The following is a 22,056-nucleotide window of genomic DNA, read 5'->3' as shown; positions in this document are numbered from 1 at the left end:
CTTCGGCAACTCTCTGGATCTTTTTCTTGCTTTGACTCAATAGCTGTATTAATGTCAAACCCTTCTTCTGAGTGTCTTGCGTATAATTGTAATACTAAAAGTAATTCAGAGGCAACGGAGGGGTCACAGCAAAACTGAAGTGGGGATTTTAAAAGCCCCTTGAAGAGTTTGAATGCCAGGCCTGTATGTATAACAGCTTTTCTGGTTTACAGGCATAGAAGTGTGTGCCCTTAATAGGTTTTAATAGCCCCAGAGCATCTGAGGTCTGTCTTCTGTTGGAAACTGTTACTTTTTAAGGTCTGATTAACACTTGTCAAACTCTGGTTTTAGGTCAAATGACAGACCTGATTTATGCAGAGAAAGACTTGGTACAGTCTTTAAAGGAATATATCCGAGCAGAAGAGAGCAAGCTCGCTCAGATTAAAAGGTAGGGGGGGGGAGAGGTTTGTATAATGGTGACAGAGCGGCCGATCTGTTGTGTTGAGTTACGCCACACCTTCCTGTCATCGCTCTTTGCTGTTAGATCCTGGTAGCATTTCCTCAGTAGATAATCACCATGAGACCACAGGTACTAATGTGGTTGGAATTTGTTCTCATAAACCTGCAGAGGGCTGGCCCTGCTTGAGGCATTGTTCAGGCTTTCTATGCTTGTTTAGAAACTGTTGTCTGCTGGGTGCTTCCCATTTTTCCCTGTCCTTGCACCATCCCTGTGCCTCTGTGGAGAAGACACTACTTGTGTCATAGGAGCCTTGTTCCTACGAGTGAAATGCCTCTGGGTGCCAGTGCTCTGTGCTACTTGTGCCACAGCACCAGCTCACTGTTTAGCGGAGCACACGCCAATCCCCAGCTTCCTTCTCACGCTGGCTCTGCCCTCAGGGACAGTTCTCCTGCCTCCTCTTCAGTTGTCAACCTGGCTACAGCACATCTCGGACCTTATCCCAACAGCTTAGATCATTTGAAAGGCTGACAACTGATGTTTTCTGTGTCCCTTAAGACTGTTAATACTTATCTAGCTGGAAGTAATATCTAATAGGGTGTGACGCTAGAATAGTCTAAATGAAGTCCAGGTTCAGAAATGCTGAGTGCCTCTAAATGGAGCTATGCTTTCCAAAGAATTTCTAAACTCCAGGCTATATGTGGCAGTTTGATCTCCCTTTGGGGGGGTGTAGGATGGGGATGGGGCTGTGGAGTGGTGAAATAGTAGGGATGCCTTGTCACTTCTATGCATAAATGTTCATTTCTTGAAAAGCTGCCCTTCAGAGGAAAAGCAGTCTCCAAGAATTGTTAGTGTCAGTTCAATCTATGTATGAACAAGTCTTTTTTTAAGGACTGACATGTTCAAGTGCTTTTTTAATTTGTTAAATTTTGACTTGACTCGTATTTTGCTGTATTTGTAAGCAAGAGTATTCTGCCACTGTGCCAGTATTTGAGCCCTCGTGTCCTGCTAGTGTATGAGGCATATGCTTTGCGGCAGAGGTGCTAAATGTTATCATTGGAATGTGGTAACACTTTTCAGTAGTTTGTCTCTTAGTTCTAGAGAGATATTTACGATGCAAAAGCACACTGTGATGTGCATAGAGTCTAGAACTTGACAGTATTTACTGCTTTGCAAAATAAATATTAGAAGTAGTGAAAGTCTAAATTAAAAAGGGAGTGCAGGTGAGACTGGTTTTAATGTATGTTGTTAATCTGATATCCCTGTAAAGGATCTCTGGAAAAGCCATATTATTGTAATTATTTTTATTATTAGTTTAGCTGAGTGCTTTCTTCCTGTTGAGTACTGGAGAGAGGAACATGCAGTTGGGCCAGATGTTTGTGTTAAGGGATAATATGAAGGACAACAGAAGAAATTGTCACTGTAGCATCAACAGCATAGCTGGCAGTTCAAATGCAGTGAACCAGAGGAGAAAGTTTCCCCCTGCTGCTGTGAAGCTGACTGGCTGCAGTCTGGGTGACTGAGAGCCCTGCCATGGTACTGAGGGCTTCCAGTCTGAAAATCCATGCTTATGCTTTAGTTACCCTAAAACTGAAAAACTCTTGGGTTATATTTATGCTTGTCTTGTTTACTAGGAGATAGATAAATGACACTCACAGTGATTGTGTGCTATATATCATTATTTTCTGAAGTGCAGTATGCTGAAAATCTATGGCTAAGACTCATTACAAGTGAGACGCATGCCTGCTGTCGTAAGGTTTAAAATAGAAAGCAGGGAAACAAAATCCATATAAAAAGACTATTAAAAAAAATCAGTTGTACTTTATCCTTGAAGTTGAAAGCTGGTTATGATGGTGAAAGCAGCAATAAATTGATTCTAGCTGTGTAATTAGGATGACTTAAGAAGGAAGACATGTGTTTGTAAACTGTTCTCAGACTGAAGCATATGCTTCTTGTTCCAGCTGGGCTGAAAAAATGGAGGTACTGACTAGCAAATCAACCTCTGATCCAGAAGGGTACCTAGCCCATCCTGTAAATGCGTATAAGCTGGTGAAGCGCTTAAATACTGACTGGCTGGAATTGGAAAACCTGGTTCTTCAGGATACCACAAACGGTAAGGAGCTACAGGGGAGGAGATATCAGGAGGTGGCCTTACAACACAGTTGCTTGTCCTCCTTCTAGTCTGGAGAGTTGCACACTCAGCTGTGGTTTAAATATTATTGCCAAGTTTGTTTGAAAATTAAACTAATAGCTGACCTCTTGTTTACTGGTTGCCCACGTGAGAGAAACTTGCTACTGAAACACATCTCAGGCAAGACTCAAAGAAGCTCTCGCTTGGCTTAGCCCTGTTATCTTTTGACTTGTGCCGTTTGGGGCAAAAGGGACAACAGGATATAAAGTTAGCAGGTGTGTTGGCAACTATTGTTTTAGGCTTGGTCTTGAGCTTTATGTTCCTTTCTATGAAAACTTATTTTTCTGCTTTCCCAGTCTGCTGCTTGTCTTGGTGATCATTGTTTTTTGACCACGTTGATCAGCAGATAAGATTTAAGAGTCAAAATAAGACCCATACAGAAGTGGTGAGGGATTTGATACCAGCCCCAGCATGAACAGTTGGCAGATGTTGCAGTCAGTCTGATAACAGGGTAATACACAGTGGCTATCTGTAAATCTCTTTCTTTTAAATCAAATGTTTCCAGTACTAATCTTTGCTTTTGCGTCATTGTCAAAGCGTCTGCCTGAATTTGCTTCCATAGCTTAATTTTTTAAAAACGTAGGTTTATTTTTACTGGACCCCTTGAAAGTGAGGCAGAAGAGGCTGTGTTTTTCAGGCAGAACACTGCATGTTTTCCCTTTCTATTCTGCATATGCTGAAGCTTAGATACTTGGAAGCTTTTTCCAGCCAAGATTTTTATTACCTTTTGGAATAGTCATCATAGATGGAAATAAAATACTCAATTTTACTGAGTACTTCTGTCATTAATTCTTTTTCTAAAGGCTTCCTTTTCCAGTTCTGCTTGTGCAGGATGAATTGGCTGGGTGGTTTGCCTTCAGTTGATTGCCCCTGCTTCTGCCTGACCAACCTGCTGTGTAACCTTGATGTGTAGTGCATGTAACTTGATTTCTAGATGTCCCCTGATCTTACTTGTTGGGTTTAAAAGCCTCTTACTGAGGAAAGCCCTACACTTACTTAAGGGATCCTGGATCAGGGTCTCTGTCCTTGGGCTGGGATTTGAAAAAGCTCTTACAGATTCTCAGGTTGAAGTACAGAGTCTGAATTTGTTGTCTGGTGCTGTGATCTGCAGTTGTCTCTGGGGATATTGCAGGAGAACTGAAGAAAGCTTTAAAGTTTTCGTGCTAGAAAGAGACATTGCAGGAAAACAAAGATCACTAGATTCACATTGTACTTTAGTAATTGTGTGGCACAAGAAAACGGAGGGTTTTAGTTAGTTATCCTGTATCTTTTGGTTGTGTGCTGTATTCCTTAAAATGGGAGAAGACAATGTTTTTATAACTTGAGAGCCTAATAAGAGGCTTTAAATCTGGATCATTTGAATCTTAATTCCCAAAACAAAGCAGATGTTTCCTCTTCTGTGTTAATCTGGTACTGGTATTTATTCAAACTTTGGAAGTAACATCTTTCCCTTTTACTGCAAAGGCTTTATTGCAAATCTTACAATTCAGCGTCAGTTTTTTCCAACCGAAGAAGATGAGACTGGAGCTGCGAAGGCTCTGATGCGCCTGCAGGACACGTACAAACTGGATCCTGAAACTCTATCTCGAGGAGATTTACCTGGTAAGTGCACAAAGCTCTCCTGTCCTTTAAAAGGAGGGAGGTAGTAACATCCTCAAACTCTCCAAAAGCCCTTTTCCAGTAGCGGGGCAGGACCACGGTGCTGAGAGTCCGTGCAGCTTAGATGCTCGAGGATGTATTTACTTTGTCACTTTGAGAACAACCTTGAGGTTGTTACCACCCAAGCCAAGGCACTGTGGTCTGCAGTGGCCAGCTCAGTTAGCATTTTTAATGAGTATTAATTTAAAAGAAAATGCTGATTTTTACAATCACTATACCAAAACCAGAAAGGGCAACAGACTTCTTGTGCAGGTTCCTGTGTAAGCAAATACTCTGGGTACTTCCTGTCCCCAGTAAGTTATGGACCAAGGGAAGGAGCTGCTCTGTAATTCTTTGCTGTGGTGGCTCTCTCAAACCTTGACTTTGTTCTTGTTTGCTCTGGTCTTTCCACGAGGCTTTGGTTGAATCACTTTGCCCCTGTTCTTTCTCTGAAATGGGGACTAAGTTTTTGCCAGAGATGTTTTGGTAAGTACATAGATATATTGGGATGATTCGGTGTTTTGGCAGCTGAGTCCTGATAAATGTTTGTTGCTGATACTTTTGTGAGACTTACTGACACTGGCTATGGTTGCTAGCAACACACTGTTTACAAACTGAATAGGCTTCATTAGAGTGTGAGTAGATGAGCTGATGAAACACTTTTAATTATTATATGTAGGGTATTGACAAAGAATTTAAAATTAAGTCTTATCTGTGCATCTGCTGAGCTGGAGTAAGTGGAAAACAGTGCACAGATAGTCAAATGGATGCCCAGTTTGTCTAAATAACAATCAGCTTGCTTGTGCACAAATACACATCTCTAGTAAAGAGCAAGCAAGCTAGCTCTGTGTAGTCAGGCTTCTCTGATCATTTAACAGTGTTAATTTGTAGGTTCAGTAAAATTTGTTAAGCTGTTAGCCTGCTCTGCCTTTGTCTGCAGCAGAAAACACAAGAGCTTAACACTGTAATTTCTATTTTAAACTCCTGTTGGTTTTCAAAGGAATTAATGCCACAGAATTGGGATAGAGTTTAATCCTTAATTCTGAAGGTGATCAGTTTAGTACAGAACCTAAAATATTGTCAAAGCATTGTCTTTTAGAAACTTTTTTGGATGATAAAAGCGTGTATTTACACATACTCCTTAATATGCCCTATGTATTTGAAGGCAAGGATGCTTCTGTGTGGATTGTTTAAAGCCTTTTTTTTGTTTGTTTTAGGGACAAAATATAGATCCTCTTTGACAGTAGGTGACTGCTTCGGTATGGGGAAGACCGCTTACAATGATGGAGACTACTATCACACCGTGCTCTGGATGGAGCAAGCCTTAAAACAACACGACGAGGGGGAGGACACAACAGTCAGCAAAGTAGAGATCCTAGATTATCTCAGCTATGCTGTTTTCCAATTTGGGGATTTACACAGAGCCATGGAGCTTACCAGACGTCTGATATCCCTTGGTAAGAACAAAAACCCCACAATTCTAGTGCTGGGGAGTGTTGCCAGCAGCAGAGCCAGGAACAGTCAGGGCCCGTACGTACTATGAGCTGACTGGAAGGATCTCCTGCCAGGTGGCTTCCAATAAACATAGGTCCTGAAATAAAAACCTCTACTTATACATGAAATATCTTTAACAAGCTGTCTTATAGTCTGTGCTGTTACTACCCAAAGACCAAATGTGTGTCTGACTGCAGTACTTGTGTGCTTTGCTTCAGCCAGTGTAGAGGTTGTGTTTGGTTAAAGCTGGGTTGTCTCAGCTGGAGATCAAGGCTACCATGGACTTAGGCAGAGTGCTCTATCTTCTGTAGAGTCCTCCAGGCTTCATGTATTCCTCTTTACTCCTCGGTACAGGTACTCTGATGCCAGAAGAATACTTTGCCTGAGATTTTAAAGCATTTATTTCTGAATATTCAGAACAGATTGGGTTTCTTAAAAATCTGTTTATCTCTGGTCTGTTTCTGACTTTCTCTTAAATGAATAAGCATAGCTTCCTGTACAGCTTTGCCTACTTCCTGCATTGGAAAGGTTTATCCTCTCCAATTAGAATTAACATTTACTGTGTATGTATTTGTATGTTTTTTTTCAGTGTTGATAGTTCTTAGATGTTAGCTGCATCCTGAGAGTGGGTGAAGCTTTTCCATTGAAAAATATGTATCAGTGTAGTATCTGCAGATGTTAAAATTCATACATTAAAAATTTTGAGAATATGAATATGTTGAATCTAGCTCCCTCTGCAATAACAGGGTTTAGTACTGATAGCAGAAGGCAGATCCTGTCAGCACTAAGCAGTAGAACAGATTTGGCAGTTCCCTCTGGGAGCAGCAGCTTCCTCTGCTCTGAGGAAGCTTTCTTCTCTGGCCACTATTACTCTGTGCTCTAATGACTTCTGTGGCCTTCTGGCTTAATTAAAGAAGATAAACACAATAAGCTTGGGAAGGTCAGAAGGGGAAGAAACTGCTCTAGGTGCTAGTGTCCAGGAACACTTTGGGGTGAACAGGAAACTTTCTGGTTGTGCTGGGTAAAGGTCTGTTGATGCTTATCAATTCATACCAACATCATTAATTTTGAGAATAGTCAGTGTTAGGTTAATGGTTGGACTAGATGATCTTCAAGGTCTTTTCCAACCAAGATGATTCTGTGATTAATAAATCACTAATGATAGGTCCAGTGACACCAGGGATCCAGGATACCTCTGTTCTAGATGTCTAAATGGGCTGTGAAGCAGTGACACACACCTCTGAGCTTCCCGACTTTGGAGAAAGCCTTTGGGACTGGAGTCTGTGGCTGGGACTTCACTGCAGCCCGTGGTTAAAGCGTGTGGATGAGGAGCATGGTGGAGAGGAGGGGTGCAGCAGGTGGACTAACTGGATTTCTTCTGCTGAGCTCTGTGATCTGTTTATCTTGGGTAGAACTGGCTAGCAAAGTTAAGAGAAAAGGATGGATATGAAGACCAAAAACTCCTACGCTTTTTTACTGAAAAACAAGTTTTGTGATAGGTCCTTCCAGAAACAATTCTGTGTTCCTGCAAAGACAAACTTCTCAGCGCTGGTTTTCAGCACAGACTAAAACCGGTGCCTTTGGTTGCTGATAATGCTTTAGGAAAGGGAGGATTATTGCTGTGATACAAAGACTTGTTTGTATTAACAGTTCCTGAGACTGCATAAATCACTGGTTTGGTCTGTTCTTCTCTCAAAGACAGTGCTCATGAGAGAGCAGGCAGTAATCTGCGGTACTTTGAGAAGTTGCTGGAGAAGGAGAGAGAGGAAGAGGAGAAAGAGAAGTCAGTGAACAAGACCAATGCAACGACAGAACCAGTGGTGCAAAGTGGTGCCTATGAGAGGCCTCTTGACTACTTGCCAGAACGTGACATCTATGAGGCCCTTTGCAGAGGTGAAGGGGTAAAAATGGTAAGAGGAAGGCAAAGACTCTCCTGACTGTGCTGCCTTTATGTGAGGGTGATCAAGCTTGCTGGGAGGTGATAAGTTTTGCCTTCTGCAAAGATTTTTTTTAAAAGAAAAATTTACATGTAGGTCTGTCCAGGCTGAGATTTATACCTTCTATTCTGGCCTCTCCAGCTGTTAGTCCTAGACAGAAAACCACCTCTCAACTATACTTCTTAAAAGTTGCTGAAAATTGATTCTCTTCGGCCATTTCAAATGCTGCCTGTGCAGCTGTACTAGGAGTTTTTTTCCACTGGGAGCTGGTTATGCTTTGCCACACTGCTGGAATTGCATTATTCCATCCCTATTGCAGCTTAGATGTGTCCTTCTGAGGTGATTTTGACCAACCAGTCCCCAGTACCTCTCAACAAACATGGCTTTAATTATCAGTGCAGGGAAAGGAACACGTTTGTTCCATCTGCATAGTCTTAATTATAACCACCAGACTTTTTTTACGGCTTGCTGTTTGTGTAGTCACTTGCTTAATCTGTAACCTATTGTGATTTAATTCTCCTAAAGGTTAGTGTTTCAGGTGTTGCTCAGTGGGATCTCGAGTGGCATACACTGAGGTTGTTCTGTTTGCAGTAAATTGTTTAATCCCTCATGCTTACCTCTTAAATCTGCTAGTCAGCTGAGGGCTTTTCTGCTGTTTGTGGAATGAAGCCCATTTGGATTTTTGTCTTGCCTCTTTTAATTTCATGAAAAGTGCTTGAGCAAACAACGTTTTGTTTGGTGTTTTGTTTCAGACACCTCGAAGACAAAAAAGGCTGTTTTGTAGGTACCATGATGGAAACAGAAACCCTCATCTGCTCATAGCTCCCTTTAAGGAGGAAGATGAATGGGACAGCCCTCATATTGTACGATACTATGAAGTCATGTCTGATGAAGAAATTGAGAAAATTAAACAGCTAGCTAAGCCAAGGGTAAGCTTCCCCTCTTCCATCTCGCTAATGACTGCTAATTCCGTGCTTTAATCTCTATTAGCAAAGACTAGGCGAAGGATTTGAAAGATCTGGTTTCATACTACAGATGATACACTGCAGCTGTGAGCCTCAGGGGAACGATTTCGAAACTGCCTGGTGATGTAGGACCATAAAGCCCAGGCTCCTGAAGGTATTTATGCATTGTTGCACTTAATTATGCAAAGCTCTCAGTAAATGGCTTAGAAACCTTTTAGGAAACTAGGGACTAGACCTGAAAAGGTAGATGACTGACTGACTGGCTGAGTGATAGGAGTAGGTGTCCAATGTACTTTTAAGTCTGCCTTTTGAAATGGAGCTGAACTTCGAACCAAAATTTAAAAAGCCCAAATCGCAATAGAAGTGTGAAGAAACAACGGGGTCTTTAAAGTTGTGCCAGAAGAATATCTTAGATGTTTGTTTTTATTACTTTGGGTAACCTCGAATCCTCTGCTTCTGTTTTAAACTGTAGTCTAGACCTGCAGAGAGGTGCTTTAGGGTGCCACAGTGCATCCCTGAGTGGAACCACTGTGTTCTCCTGCAGCCACGCACAGCTCCTTGGGAATAATGCAGTGCAGTTAACACAGAGTGGAGAAATCATTTGTGCTCTGAAGTAATTCCCCATCTGGGACTGGGGAAGGTTGGAGGACTAGTAGGGATGAATGCATAATGCAGTCATTCTCCCAGAGCACTTTAGATCTGACTCTTCCACCTAGACAGCTGTCTAGCAGCAGAGAAACAGATGTGACAGCTTCAGTGTGCTGAGGGTAGATCCAGCTCAAAGGCAGGAGCTTTGAGTGAGAATTCTAGTCTTGGTGCAATACCTGTTGCCCATGGCGTGAATTCTAGTGACTCTGCACACAATAAAAAAGCAGCCACCTAATGTAAAGCTAGTAATTATCTTGTCTGATTTTTTTTTTTTTTTCTGGAGGTAAAATTTCCTGTTTCCTTTCTGCCAGAAGGATGGCAGTGTGAGGTCAGTAGTAGATGCTACACTTCACTTTTCTGATAGGTCTGTCAAGCATGTAAAACTAAAACACTTCTGTTTTTATAGATGAATGGTTCATTTCAGCACTCTGCTTGCTACTACTATGAAATGTGGTACTAAAATTCCAGTCGGGAATTACCCTTCTGCGTGTGTTTTCCATTTAGAAAGATAAATAGTTAAAAACAGACTGAGAAACTGGTGCTTCCTGAGCACATTAATAATTGGGGATGTTTGTGCAACTGGACTTGTAGGATTCCCAGCCAGCTATGGGAGTGTTGGCAGAACACTCCTGTCTGAGAGGACTCCCACCTCCATAAATGGAGACTTTTCCCTATTACATCATACTATAAAACTTCAAGAGCTTCAGATAAAATGGAAACTTTCAAATAGAGCCTATCACTTAATCTACTTTATCAAATTAAGCACATTCTGAATAAGGCAGCTTTCTTTTTTGCTTGGTTTTCCCTTTTTGTTCAGAGTTTTATGGAAAGTCTTAAGTCTTGCTCACTGAGTTGTGTCTATTACTAATGTCAGAGGAATTCTTTGTATAATCTGTGTTGTGTAGAACTGGGATCCGTCCCTGTAAGAGGGTAAAAACTGTAGTCTTAAGATTCAGATGAAAGTTTTCAATTAAAAACCAATTTCTTGTTTTTGCTAAACCTGTCTATAGCTCATCTGCAGGAATAGCTTTAAGTTCTACTGCAGTACTACTGAAAGAATGGAAAATAAATCCTGTGATAAGATGGTCCTTAATAATTATAGCTTAATTTCAACCAGGAAATTTTAGTTTATAATTATGGAAGCTTTCAGAGAGAACTCTGAAGTTGTATGTTGGTTTTGGGCTCAAAGATGAGTGTTTCCTTTGTTCTAAAATGCATTTGCAAGAAATTTCTACTTTTGGGTCCAAGCACTTCAACATTATCTGCAGTTTACACTTGCCAATACTTTTTTTTTTTTCCTGTAGAGAAACAACATCTGTACGTGATTGAGAGGAGCTGTATTCAAGCTGCTTTTCATGCTTGTTTTGCAAAATGCAATCACTTTCACTCCAGTTCCAGAAAGTAGTTCCAACTTCTCAGGCAATACATCAGAGCTGACTGGGAAGGGTCAAGAAAACTTTTAGCTTTATTGGTGTGCGTAGTATTGGGACGGGTCTGCTGTGAAAGTGTGAGAAGCTTATTCCCAAAATTCTGGATGTTACCGGTGATACAGGCATGCCTGAACAGGCAAAAATGTGGTGTGGAGGGGGACAAATTAATATCTTTGGATTCAGTGCTAGAAGATTTCAGCAGTGCAGAATTTCAGAAGGAAAAGCCAACTAAATGCAGGCTCTAAGAGGAAGACTGGAGGAATCTTTTGACCAATGCAGTGTGTTATGATTCTTCAAAGCCTAGCAAATGCCTGTTATAAGGCTGCTTTCTCACCCTGAGGGAGGGAGCCTCATGTGTATCAGCTGCTTAGACCAAGTGGGGTGTAGATTATATGTCTTAAATGAAGAAGCCTGCCTATCAGAAAGAGGAGTTATGGAATGATATGAATGTAGTCAGGCTTATTTTAGTTGGGATTTATTTAGATCAAATGCTAGGTGCAGAAATCAAGCAAGCGTACACAAGCTTGAAAGTGGCAGCAGAATGAAAAGTTTGGGAAGCTAAATTATATCCCCAAAGCTATGCTTCATTGCACAAGTGAAGGACAACATCCAGTCAGCCTGGCTCTTCTGTCATGATTTATGTAGGAGAAATCTAGAACAAAATAACAGTGAGTCAGAATTACAGCAACAGCTGTGCCAAGGACTCTCGTATAGGGACAAGACAGCTGACATGGATTGTAAAGCTGGCTGGAGACTTATTTGAGGAAAAATGAAGGAAATAATGACTGCATGTTCCGAAGAAAATGCAAATAAAAAGGCTTTCTGTGACCTGTAATTAAGTAGAAGGAAGGAGGCATGACTTGAAGTGTTTGTGGTTTGTAGGGGTTAAATTTAAATGTGGTCTGAGTTTACAGTCAAACAAAGGAGCATCCCAGTTCTTGTTCTCAGCTGCATGTATAAAACCAAAGCGACCAGTTGTGCCACACTGGTAGGAGTCTATTGCTGACCCCACAGCAAACCTGAGCAGCTTTTGCCAACTTCCAGATTTTTTCCAACAGATTCGGTGGTGTGTTACTCGCTGTTTAAAATGTGTAGGTGAGCTGTGTTTTTGCAGAGTTACCTTCATAAGGTAATAACGTATCTCAAACTGTCTCTGAATTAGATGTTCCAGGCATCTTCCAACTGGAAAATCTGAGCATGGTAACGCTGAGAGTTGTCCTCAGGAGTTTTCTACCACTGCATTTGCCTACCCTGTAATTTGTAACTCATCCTATAAAAGTTTTCACTTGTTTTTCATCTGAGAATGAGGTTGGGTTTTTTCAGTTCACATGAGGAGCAGGATGATTAAATTTACAGAGTATCCAATGATTTTTCTCTTTGCCAAGAACTTGGGCTTCATCAGTTGTTAACTTTTGTTTTTGTTCTCTCTTGCTAATATTGACTCCAGCTGTTGAAAAAAAAACCACCCCTTTTTTCTAAACCTGTTCAGTAAGCAGTACTCATGGATTTAATAAATATTATGGCTTGTGCAGTCAGACTTTTTCCAGGATCAAATGCAGGTGATGGATTGCACTTGTATTTCTGCATGTACTGTTCTAGCATGAAACTGAAATGCGAGTTTGGAGCCGTAACTTTCATCCAGTGATATATCGAAGTTGGACAAATCAGGTGTTGATTTTGGTTAAGATGAGAGAAATTTTTTTTCTAACCTGTAGTTGATGTGTTTCTTCCCGCTTGGGATTTTTTTGACACAGCTGGCACGAGCCACAGTACGTGATCCCAAAACCGGTGTCCTTACAGTGGCTAGCTACAGGGTATCAAAAAGGTAAGCCCGGAGAAGAGTTTAGCTTTAAGGTTTTTGTGCTTAACAGCTGTCATCTGCTACCTACAGCTGAAAACTTGGAACTGCTTTGCATGTAGCAAAAGCTTGCACAACAAATGCGTGGTAAATGGCTTTTAGCCATCTGACTGAGGGCAGAACAATCCTTCTGCCTCGGGATACGGGTGGTTGTGGTTGGTATTCTAAAATAACATGTTTCAATCCTTCCTTTCTGCCAGCTCATGGTTGGAAGAAGATGATGATCCTGTTGTGGCCAAGGTGAATCAACGAATGCAGCAGATCACTGGGTTAACAGTGAAAACAGCTGAACTGTTGCAGGTTGGTGCACTTATCTGAGTTCATCCTGGTAAAATAAGCTGCTGGTCAGGGTGGTCTGGTGCTTATGCAGATATAAACCTAGTCTGGCTCTTAGGCAGCCCCTCGTAGGGGTTCTGTGTCTGACTCTGCACACAGGGTAGTTAAGATGTTTGAGTAGTGTGGGTTGTTCCCAGCTGCTGCTGGCCGTAAGGACCTGGCAGGTAGATGCTTTCCCTTTGTGCCAGGCAGAGAAGGGTGGACATATCAAAGAAATAAAAGATAACTATGCAGGAATTTGATTTACCAGTTTATTTTGAGGGGAAATGTCCACCACTTCTTTTCAAGTTTGCAAAACTTGAGCCTCCTTCCTAGCTGAACCTTTGAAAGACTCATACTTCTCATAGCCCTGCTGTATTCTCATATGAATTCTGATCTTTGGCTGTCTGTTGGGGACAGGCAGGCGAGTGGGACAGCACTGCCGGAATAGCTGTACTTTAGCCTGTTTACTGCTTCTCTTCCTCCGTGCTCCTTGAATTCCTGTTTTAGAGCCCGATTGAAGTACTGTTAGTACTGGCTATCCACAGAAACCAGGTGCACTGATCTCGGAGACATGTTAAGTGCAGCCTCGGAGTAACTAAAATTGGATGTTATGTGATCCTCAGATTAAGCAAAGTGATGCTTTTAAGCTACTTTGAGCCTTCCGTGTTCTGGGATGGATGTGTCTATAACGGATTGTACATGTGTGACACAGAATCTGCTTCAGTCTCCTAGTTTGGATGCATGTACTAGAGAACTATGTGTACTCAGCTCCCTCTTCAGAGGAGGGAGCAAGAGTGGTAAATATATTGCTGCTAATTCATGTTAAACGGGGTTTTGTAGTGATCAGTAGAGTACTGCCGTTGAGAAACGTTTGGCCCTGAGAAATATTCTCGGCAAAACCCTTAAACTATGAAAAGAAAGGAGCACTTAATTTTTTTTCTCATCTGCATACCTCATTTCCGGCAATATAAAAAGAAATTAAGTGTGCTGTAGATAAGTCTTGCCACAGAGTGCTGTTTCTCAAAGCACATCTTGGATTTGAGAGTGAACGTTACCTTCTGCAGCAGTCTCTTGCAGTTCAATGGATGTTTATGCTTTCTTCTTCCACACTGTAGGTGGCCAACTATGGAATGGGAGGGCAGTATGAGCCACACTTTGATTTTTCTAGGGTAAGATCACACTTTCAGTTATTTCTCAGTGGGGTGGGGGGAACGGTTTGTTTTGAGAAAACTGTTTTCTATTAAAACACTTACCATATAGCCCTGTTGCATGGGTGGATGATGACTTTTGAAAAGCCTTCGCACTGCCTTCTCTGCTGAAAGTTCAAGAGAACAATGGACAAACCTGCCTGCTTATCTTTGTCACCTTGGTTCTCTGCACAGCGTAGAGACACTAAAGGGTAGTCATGCAGAACTTGAATATGCTCTTTCCATTTCTTTATTTGAAAATTGAGGTCTGTAAGCCCTGGGTTGCGAGTCTGTGTTGTTCTGTCCAGCTTTTGAGTTCAGCAAGGTTGTCCCAGTCCTCCTTTGGATATTTTAAAGCCCTTGGCAGGAGCTGGTTGGGGAGGAGACATCCTTCCACCTCCCTCCAAAAAAGTAGCCGTTATGGAAATTTTCGTGGATCATCCAGCCCTTCTGGCAAAACCCTTGGTGTGGCTGTAGCTGTAGGGTCCAAAGAGGGTTTGGGTTGGTGTTCAGAAGGGCAGAACTTCCAGCTGGTGGGTGCTGGATCCACACTAGGCACTAGAGGGCTCTACCTGGCAGATAGCTGGGGAGAAAAAGAACAGAATCTTCACTTTTACCCTTACCCAGGGTTTATGAACATGCTAATCATACTGAAGAGCTATGGTGGCTGGTCATTTCAAATGTAAAATCCATCTGATGCCTTGGTTTTCAGTAGAACTGCAGCATTTCAGTGGAATCTGGCTTAATTCAGGCTGTCCCGGTGGTTTTATCTGGTAGAAGGGATTGCCACAGCCAGAGCGCAACCCAATAATTGAGTGCAGAATTGGAGCCACCCAACTTAGCACTCTTTAAAAAAAACCCCTAAAAATAAAAAAAAAATCCTGAACTTCCACACTGTGGAAGCTCATATTCGTTAGCTTTGGCCTGTTGAGAGAATTTTCCCATTAACTTAAAGACTGCTTCGTTTCCTGAGTCAAGCAAATGCTCTTAAATTCTCTTCAGAGCCTTTGAACTCGAGGACTTGAGCCATCGGATTGGCCAGGGTGGACTTTACTTTTGGATCGGGCAGCTGGGGCAGAGCTCCACTTGGAACATAACCTTGGCTGCAGTCACCAGTTAAGGCAAGGCAGTCGCAGGATTTGCCATAGTTTTGGACTGGTCCTCCAGGCTCTCTGTGCATCACAGATCTCAGTACTGAAATGCAGGTCGTATCTCCCCATCTCCTGATCAGCCTTCCAGCTTTTTATTCCCCTCAGTTCTCAAATAGGGCCACATTAATAGTTGCGTATTACAATTTTGAGGTTTTATTGGTTGCTCAGAAGTTAGAGAAATCTATTGAAGTTCAGAAATGCTTGGCTGGACCCAGATTTGGCAGTGGGGGCAGAAACCAGGGAATACCCCTCTCAGTGCTCTAATGGTGGCTCTTTTGGACTGATTTTTGCATATGCAGACACAAGAGTTGTCTTTCCTGAAATGGGTTCATAAAAGAAGTATATTTCAAGAAGTAAATTTAAGTAGATTGAACGATAACGTCTTTGAGATGGTGGCTGTGGTTTTTCTTTTCTAATGCTGATTTTCTTCTTTTCTTTCAAATGTTAAAGATTATTGGCTTTGTGTAGAAGAGTGCACCTTAATATCTCCTGGGTGAAATTACTTCCTGACAATTAGCAATGTAAATAAACTTTTAATTACATTTCTTTTAAGGGAGGAGAGACATTGGTAATCTAGATGTTCTTTCCACTTTTAAACTGACACCAGTGCTATCTCATACTTCAACAAAACTCAATGTTTCCTAGAGAGTAAAGACAATTTGATCTTTTTGATGTGGTCCTTAGTCCTAGACAGGCAACCACCTGAAAGCAGTTGATTATTGCTATTCTGGAATTTTGCCTGCTGGCAAAAATTGCATTATTTTTCTTTTCATGACAGTATTTCTTTGAGTCACTAGTACATTTATGAGAATCTAATGTGTTATCTAAAGCCCACTGAAGACAAGTTGTTCATATTTGCCCCAGCTGTTGACGTTGGATCAGTGTCTAGTATAGTAATAGTGCATTGTTAACTTTACTTGGACAACTTCAGTGCCACAGGCCCTGAAAACATTGCTTCTACTCTGCCCTACGAATTGCTTCAGTGCTCCTTCTCCTTATAGCCTCTGAGTGCTGTGTGCATGCAGTTATGCACCCTGGCTGCAACTTGTAATGGCTTCAATATTGCCCTGTATTGATTTGTCCCTTTTCTATCCCAACTCTTTAAATTGGGCTTAAGGATCTCTCTGCAGAGCTACACATCTGTAACTCTAGTGTGAGCCTGTTTGGAACTTGGGTTAAAGTTGTTGTCTGTTACAGCGACCCTTTGACAGCACACTCAAATCGGAAGGAAATAGGCTAGCGACGTTTCTTAACTATGTAAGTACCTCTGTTTGTCTGCTGTCCATGAGCTTGAAGTTTGCAGTTACTCTCATTTAATTTTATAGAAAGATGAGCCAGATGCTTTCAAGCGGTTAGGGACTGGAAATCGTGTGGCCACTTTTTTAAACTATGTAAGTATGATGATCCTTTATGCATTGAGTATAACTTTAGCAGCATCTTGTTTACAGCTTGTGCAGTTGGTTATTTGTAGAGATTCCCTGGCATCTGGAAGTAGGGGTTTCATTAGTTTTGCAGCATCAGGTGCTGTCCCATCTGAGTGGGTAGAATTCTGGTGGTATTTAACCTCAGAGCAGAAAATTGGAATGTAGGGCTCAGCTTCCCCTTTTGGCCACTCTACTATGAAAACTTTGACTTCATTGGATTCCTGTTGGTGGGAGAGGAGAATTTGGCATATTTCTCAAAGGCGAGTGCTTGGGGTAATCCTGTGGTGCACTGAGAACTTGACTATCAGCCACTTACTGTCAGATAGTCATGTTCCTCCACCACTGTTTGACGGCACTTGATGTTGTGGTCTGTCAGCCTCCATTTACCTGTTTGTTGAAGCTGGAGTTACTCTGGCATAGCTGATGCTTCAGCAGATGGAGGAGACATGGCTAATAAAGTTGGCACAACTGGGTTACAAATGGAGGATTGAAAAGATTCCTTAGTTGCATGCATTATACAGCCTACAGATCATGTACACTGGAATCAAACATAACTCATACTAGTGGCCTAATGTTTTCACAGTGGTCTTCTGACAATATTTTATATATCAACCTATATATATCAGTAATTACCTAATCTGTGTTTAACTTTTGAGTGATACAACTTCAAATTTAAAACTCTGAAATATTTATGGCTGGGCTAGTATTCTGGGTGTGAAATGCAGCTCAAACCAGAACCAGAAATACTTTCCACTTGATACAGCAGGGGGAGGAAGCAATCTCCAAAACAAGAATCAGCATAAGAAAGGTAGCTGTGAAATAGTCTGCTCGTAAGAGGCTTTAATTTTAAATTGTCTCAATCTGTATTTTGTTTTTCTCAGGCTTTTGGGCAAGCCTTGATTTAGAGCGAATGATATGCACCTTATTCTCTGCCAGTTGTACATGGTCAAAGGCAATTCACCCTTGTATGTCCTGTGTAGAACATATACGTGTACCAACACACTTACTAAAAAAAAAAGTGGTTGTGTTGCTAAGACGTAGGTATTAACTTGAAAAAGTTGCATGCACACGCTTTCTAGTTGGAAGGGGCAAAAACCTGTGCACCTACGGCATCTCATGCCCTTTTATTGTAGGTACCAAGCAAGAGGACACCAGAGGGGTAACAACATCTGCTTTAAACAGAAATCCAAGTTACAGTGGAGACTGTGGGGACTTGGGGAGTGTGTTAATAGTAGCTCTGCTGTTTAAATTTGGTGGGAGCTGGATCTGACTCATCTGTTTCTTTTTATTAGAATCTGATCAAAAACCTACTGAAATCAGTGGAAAGACTTTCTGTTCCTAATTGGGAGTGTTTCCAGTAATTTTGGTGGGTTTTGGATCGAGTCTAGAATTCATAGTGAATTTGTTGTTACTGATGAATTCAGTAGGGTTAAATTCATTGCAGTGCAGAAGAGCAAAGCATAAAGATGCATGCTTTTCTCTAGAGCCACGTAGCTGTCTGTGTTAAAGCTTGAAGTGGCGTAACATCGCTGGTGAACAGCTCAGAAACAGTGCAGAAAGTGAGGTTTTTCTAATAGTTTGTATAGTTTTTTTTTGAAGTGGTTGACCAAGATGCATAAACTAAATTACGAAAATCAGTTCCAAAGACGTGGTTTCAATTTATGAGGAAACATGTGGTTTAACAGACGCTTGTTTTCCTAATTGGATCATAAACTGGAATGAAATTCTTGAAACTGATTTTACTCTGAAGTCCTCTCCCTTGTTCTAGAGTACTGGCTTATTAACGCTGCAGGTACGCAACTCTGTATGGCCAACTGTTTGTGCACTAGGTTGTGTATAATCTAGATGAAGTGCTGAATAAAAGCCTTCAGCTAAAGTGAAAGCCTTCAGTAGCAGGTCCTGTTACCTTGCAGTCTGTGCTGGCTGAAGTGCACCTTTTCCTCCTCAGTGCCTCGTGCAGGGGTGCGAGGAGTAATCTCTGTTAGGGCTTGGGGCACTTTAGCTCGTGGGACTGCATGTACAAAATGTGTTGTGAATGGACAGAGTTTGTGGACTTTGTTTTCTCAGATGAGTGATGTAGAAGCTGGAGGAGCTACAGTTTTCCCAGATTTTGGGGCAGCAATATGGCCCAAAAAGGTAAAGTTTGTTTGTTTTGCTTGATTTCTCTGCTCTGCTGTTACTGTCTCTTCCTCAGTACAGTCCTGCATCTGTTTCTGTCAGCTGAGGTGACAAAGTGCTGCTCATTGCAGCTTGGTTATGTATCAGGGCAGCTGGGCCTGATCTTGTAGACTGCAGGGCTGCTTCCTCTGTTTTACAGTGTATAATGTGAATGGTTTCTGTGCCGAGCTCTTGTAACGTGTTCAGGTAGAACTCCTCTCTCCTCTGAACACAGCTGAATTAGAGTGGGACTAAGGGGTTTTTTCCCATGCTGTCAGTGGTGGCCTATGTGTAAGTGCTTCAAAAGAGACATTTCCCCCCTTACTCTAACGTGAATAATTATACTGCCTAGGTTCTGACTAATCCAGATCCAATTTCACTTTTCAGGGAACAGCAGTGTTTTGGTACAATCTTTTCAGAAGTGGCGAGGGCGATTATAGAACAAGGCATGCAGCTTGTCCAGTACTAGTAGGATGTAAATGGGGTAAGTAATACTCCTTTAGGAACAAAACCTGAAGGAAGCTTCATGTGTGTGAAAACTGGTGATATACTGAACCCTTACAACACCATTTTAAAACCTGGTGTTATTTCAACTACTGGAGTCATTTGGCCATATTAAAACCTCCCACCATCAACATTATGTAGTATTAGGCAGCTGTGTTGTTCAGCTGTAGCTTTTCTAGTGAGTTTGGTTTTTTTGTCAATGACAGCACAAAATGTTTAAGAATATCACCGAGTTTGTGTAGTGTATCAGCATCAGGGTGACTTGAATTATCACTCGGCTAGAATCGGGTCTGTTCCTACAAAGACTTGTGCATCACTTTAACTGCAGAAGGAGGGGAGCTCCTTGTAGGGTAAATGTGAATGTCTGGACACTGGGGATTTCTGCTAACTGTTGAAAGCTGCTCAAGCTTTGTTGTCCTTTCCCATAGCCACCTCCCCCAGGCTCCAAGGTGTTCCCTTGGAGCACCAGAGGGTGCTGATCTGTAAATGATGCCAGGCCCAGAATACACTGCCCCCTCACTGTTAGCCCCAGAATGGTGCAACTTGAAAGATTCTTTCTTCCCTGGCCCTTTGCATCTTCCCATGTCTTTCCCACTGGATGGGTAGAGGTGTAAGCAGGGATGCTCAGACTGAGAGATGAGATTTTACTTGAGGTGACCATCTGGGTTGTGGTGATACGTGCACTGGCTATGTGGCGGGTAACTAATTTCACATCCTTGTTCCACAGTTTCAAACAAATGGTTTCATGAAAGAGGAAATGAATTCTTAAGACCTTGTGGGAGAACAGAGGTTGACTGAAACCCAACCTGCTGCAGGCCTTTGTTTCTCTGTCTCCTTTTCTACTGTTGGTTGTTCCAGTTCATTTCTAAGAAATGATCCATCTTTTTCTCCAAGAGTCCTGGCACTTTATCATAAAAGGACAACGAAATATGTAACACTTGTGAAAGAAAGTAAATGGCATTGTACACATACTTGTGTTTTGGTTGCTGTTATTTCCATGGTCCCCGCACACCTGCCATCCTCCTCTGACCTGCTTCCACCATCCCAACTTTCTCTGTACTAGTGGTGCAAACAGTGCTGTGGGTGATTCAGTATGTTTGGGTGCCTGGTCTTGTGCCTTCTGTACCTCAGAAGATTTAGATGTTAAATATTTCTTGGAACCAAAGTTTGTTGTTTTTAAAGTTTTGTGTACATGTTGATTTTTATTGTATTTCTATGGATCACAAGTTTTAAAACAAAAATAAATGTTCCTTCCGTAAAGTGATTCTCTCTATTCTGTGTCCTTAACAGGTTTTAGGGAGCAGTGGGCCTTTACCTTTTTCTTTGTTGCAAGTCTGTTGCTTTGTTGCCCTTTTTTCTGTGGAAAATGTCATGGGTTTGGGCAGTGTTTTATTTAAGGCTCCAGCACATGACACAGAGCTGTTGCCCTCTCTACTGAGGTTGGAAATGTTTAATTTGTGTATTGAAACGCTAACGTATCCTGGGAGCAGGCAGGCTGCACATCTTGCACCAATAGCAACTGTGATCTCAGTATTGCACTTGAGAAGCCTTTCCTTGTGGTGGTAACTCTTCTCTTGTGGGGTACTATCTGGTTTTGATGCAGGTAAAAAAAAAAAAATCGGAAGCCTTTCAAGTTTTTTGACAGTCTTGATTCTTAAAAGTAGGCATCTTGGCTGATAAAACTGTGGTTTTACCACAGGAACACCTGATCTGGCAGAGCTCAACACCTACTGAAGTCAGGATGGCTTGCAAGGAAATCTTAATCTACTTTTGTGGACTGGAGAGGGGTTTTGTCTTGCCCTTCAGACAGGTGGGGTGAAATCGTGCCCCTTGAATGCAGGGGTTCAGATTCTCCTTTGTGTTTTTGCTTTGTTAGCATGTGCATAACGGCCACAAGCCAACACATGGAGGACAGTGTTGTCCACAGTCAAAAGGAAGTCGTATTTCTGAGTTATGATTCAGAAGAAATGACAGATAATTGCTGACAAATTTAAAATGAGTAAAGGTATGGAGAAAGAGGCAAGCGTTTCAGAAATGTAGAGACCTGCTGTTAGTACCAAACTGTTGTATCGATATGCCCCTGTGGAGGGAGGAGTGACTTCAGATCTCACTGGCCACTTTTGGTGTGGGCATGACTTTATGGGAATAGGGGTGGCTGCAGGGGAACCTAAAGCCAACAGTGGTGGTAGTTTTACAGCCACGAGTTACTGCTTAAGCACTAGCTTGGGCAATTGTTAATACACCAACATAGGAAACTGGCCTGAGAAAGTGAAAGAAACTTCAAGTACACTGCAATATCCAGTCGCAGTCATGACTGTCACGTGGCAAACCTTGGGTTCCTTTGCACTTGGCCGTCGCCTGATGTTGTGTGAGGATGCTAGAGTGAGGTAGTGCTTAAACCTGCTGTCAGGCAGGACTAGAAGCAAGGCCCCTGCTGTCCTCCTAGGAAAGACTTGTGGAGCAGAAGGGGTTTATGTATTAGATACAGTCAACTGATGATGTCTGCTGTGTTGCTATTAAAGCAGTGTGACTTAGCAATGTAGGTTCATGTGCTGCTGAATTTTACTTGTGAGGAATTTATGGACTTAACAGTTACTGCTTTTAGTTCTTTTTAGATGCAGCATCTAAGTACATGTCTTCACTAAAGTCTTAATTTTTGTTAAACATACACAGCTGCTTGGAGGAGAGGTCTTGAGTTGCCCAGACAGAGGCTTGTAG

General features: G+C 41.9%; 1 protein-coding gene across 4 annotated transcripts in view; it reads left to right on the top strand.

The window, feature by feature from the left end:
* P4HA2 (prolyl 4-hydroxylase subunit alpha 2) overlaps positions 1–20,588 on the top strand; it is a 30,387-nt gene extending 9,799 nt beyond the window's left edge. Inside the window, exons 4-16 of one of the 4 annotated variants that reach the window (XM_074916132.1) lie at positions 331–427; positions 2,398–2,549; positions 4,092–4,229; positions 5,483–5,722; positions 7,458–7,669; positions 8,449–8,625; positions 12,494–12,564; positions 12,798–12,897; positions 14,031–14,084; positions 16,579–16,644; positions 18,745–18,813; positions 19,222–19,318; positions 20,066–20,588. In XM_074916132.1, the coding sequence (XP_074772233.1) occupies positions 331–427; positions 2,398–2,549; positions 4,092–4,229; positions 5,483–5,722; positions 7,458–7,669; positions 8,449–8,625; positions 12,494–12,564; positions 12,798–12,897; positions 14,031–14,084; positions 16,579–16,644; positions 18,745–18,813; positions 19,222–19,318; positions 20,066–20,136 (1,544 nt within the window). In that variant the 3' untranslated portion in view covers positions 20,137–20,588. Of the gene's footprint in view, positions 1–330; positions 428–2,397; positions 2,550–4,091; positions 4,230–5,482; positions 5,723–7,457; positions 7,670–8,448; positions 8,626–12,493; positions 12,565–12,797; positions 12,898–14,030; positions 14,085–16,450; positions 16,511–16,578; positions 16,645–17,810; positions 19,319–20,065 lie in introns of those variants that run through there. The other 3 variants (XM_074916133.1, XR_012634416.1, XM_074916134.1) reach the window with 3 other exon arrangements.
* The last annotated feature ends 1,468 nt before the right edge of the window (positions 20,589–22,056 follow it).

Source organism: Athene noctua, chromosome 12 (assembly GCF_965140245.1).
Source record: "Athene noctua chromosome 12, bAthNoc1.hap1.1, whole genome shotgun sequence".
In the NCBI taxonomy this organism is placed as follows: Eukaryota; Metazoa; Chordata; class Aves; order Strigiformes; family Strigidae; genus Athene; species Athene noctua.
The sequence above is the reverse complement of the archived record's forward strand: the minus strand, read 5'-3'. Positions and strand labels throughout refer to the sequence as shown.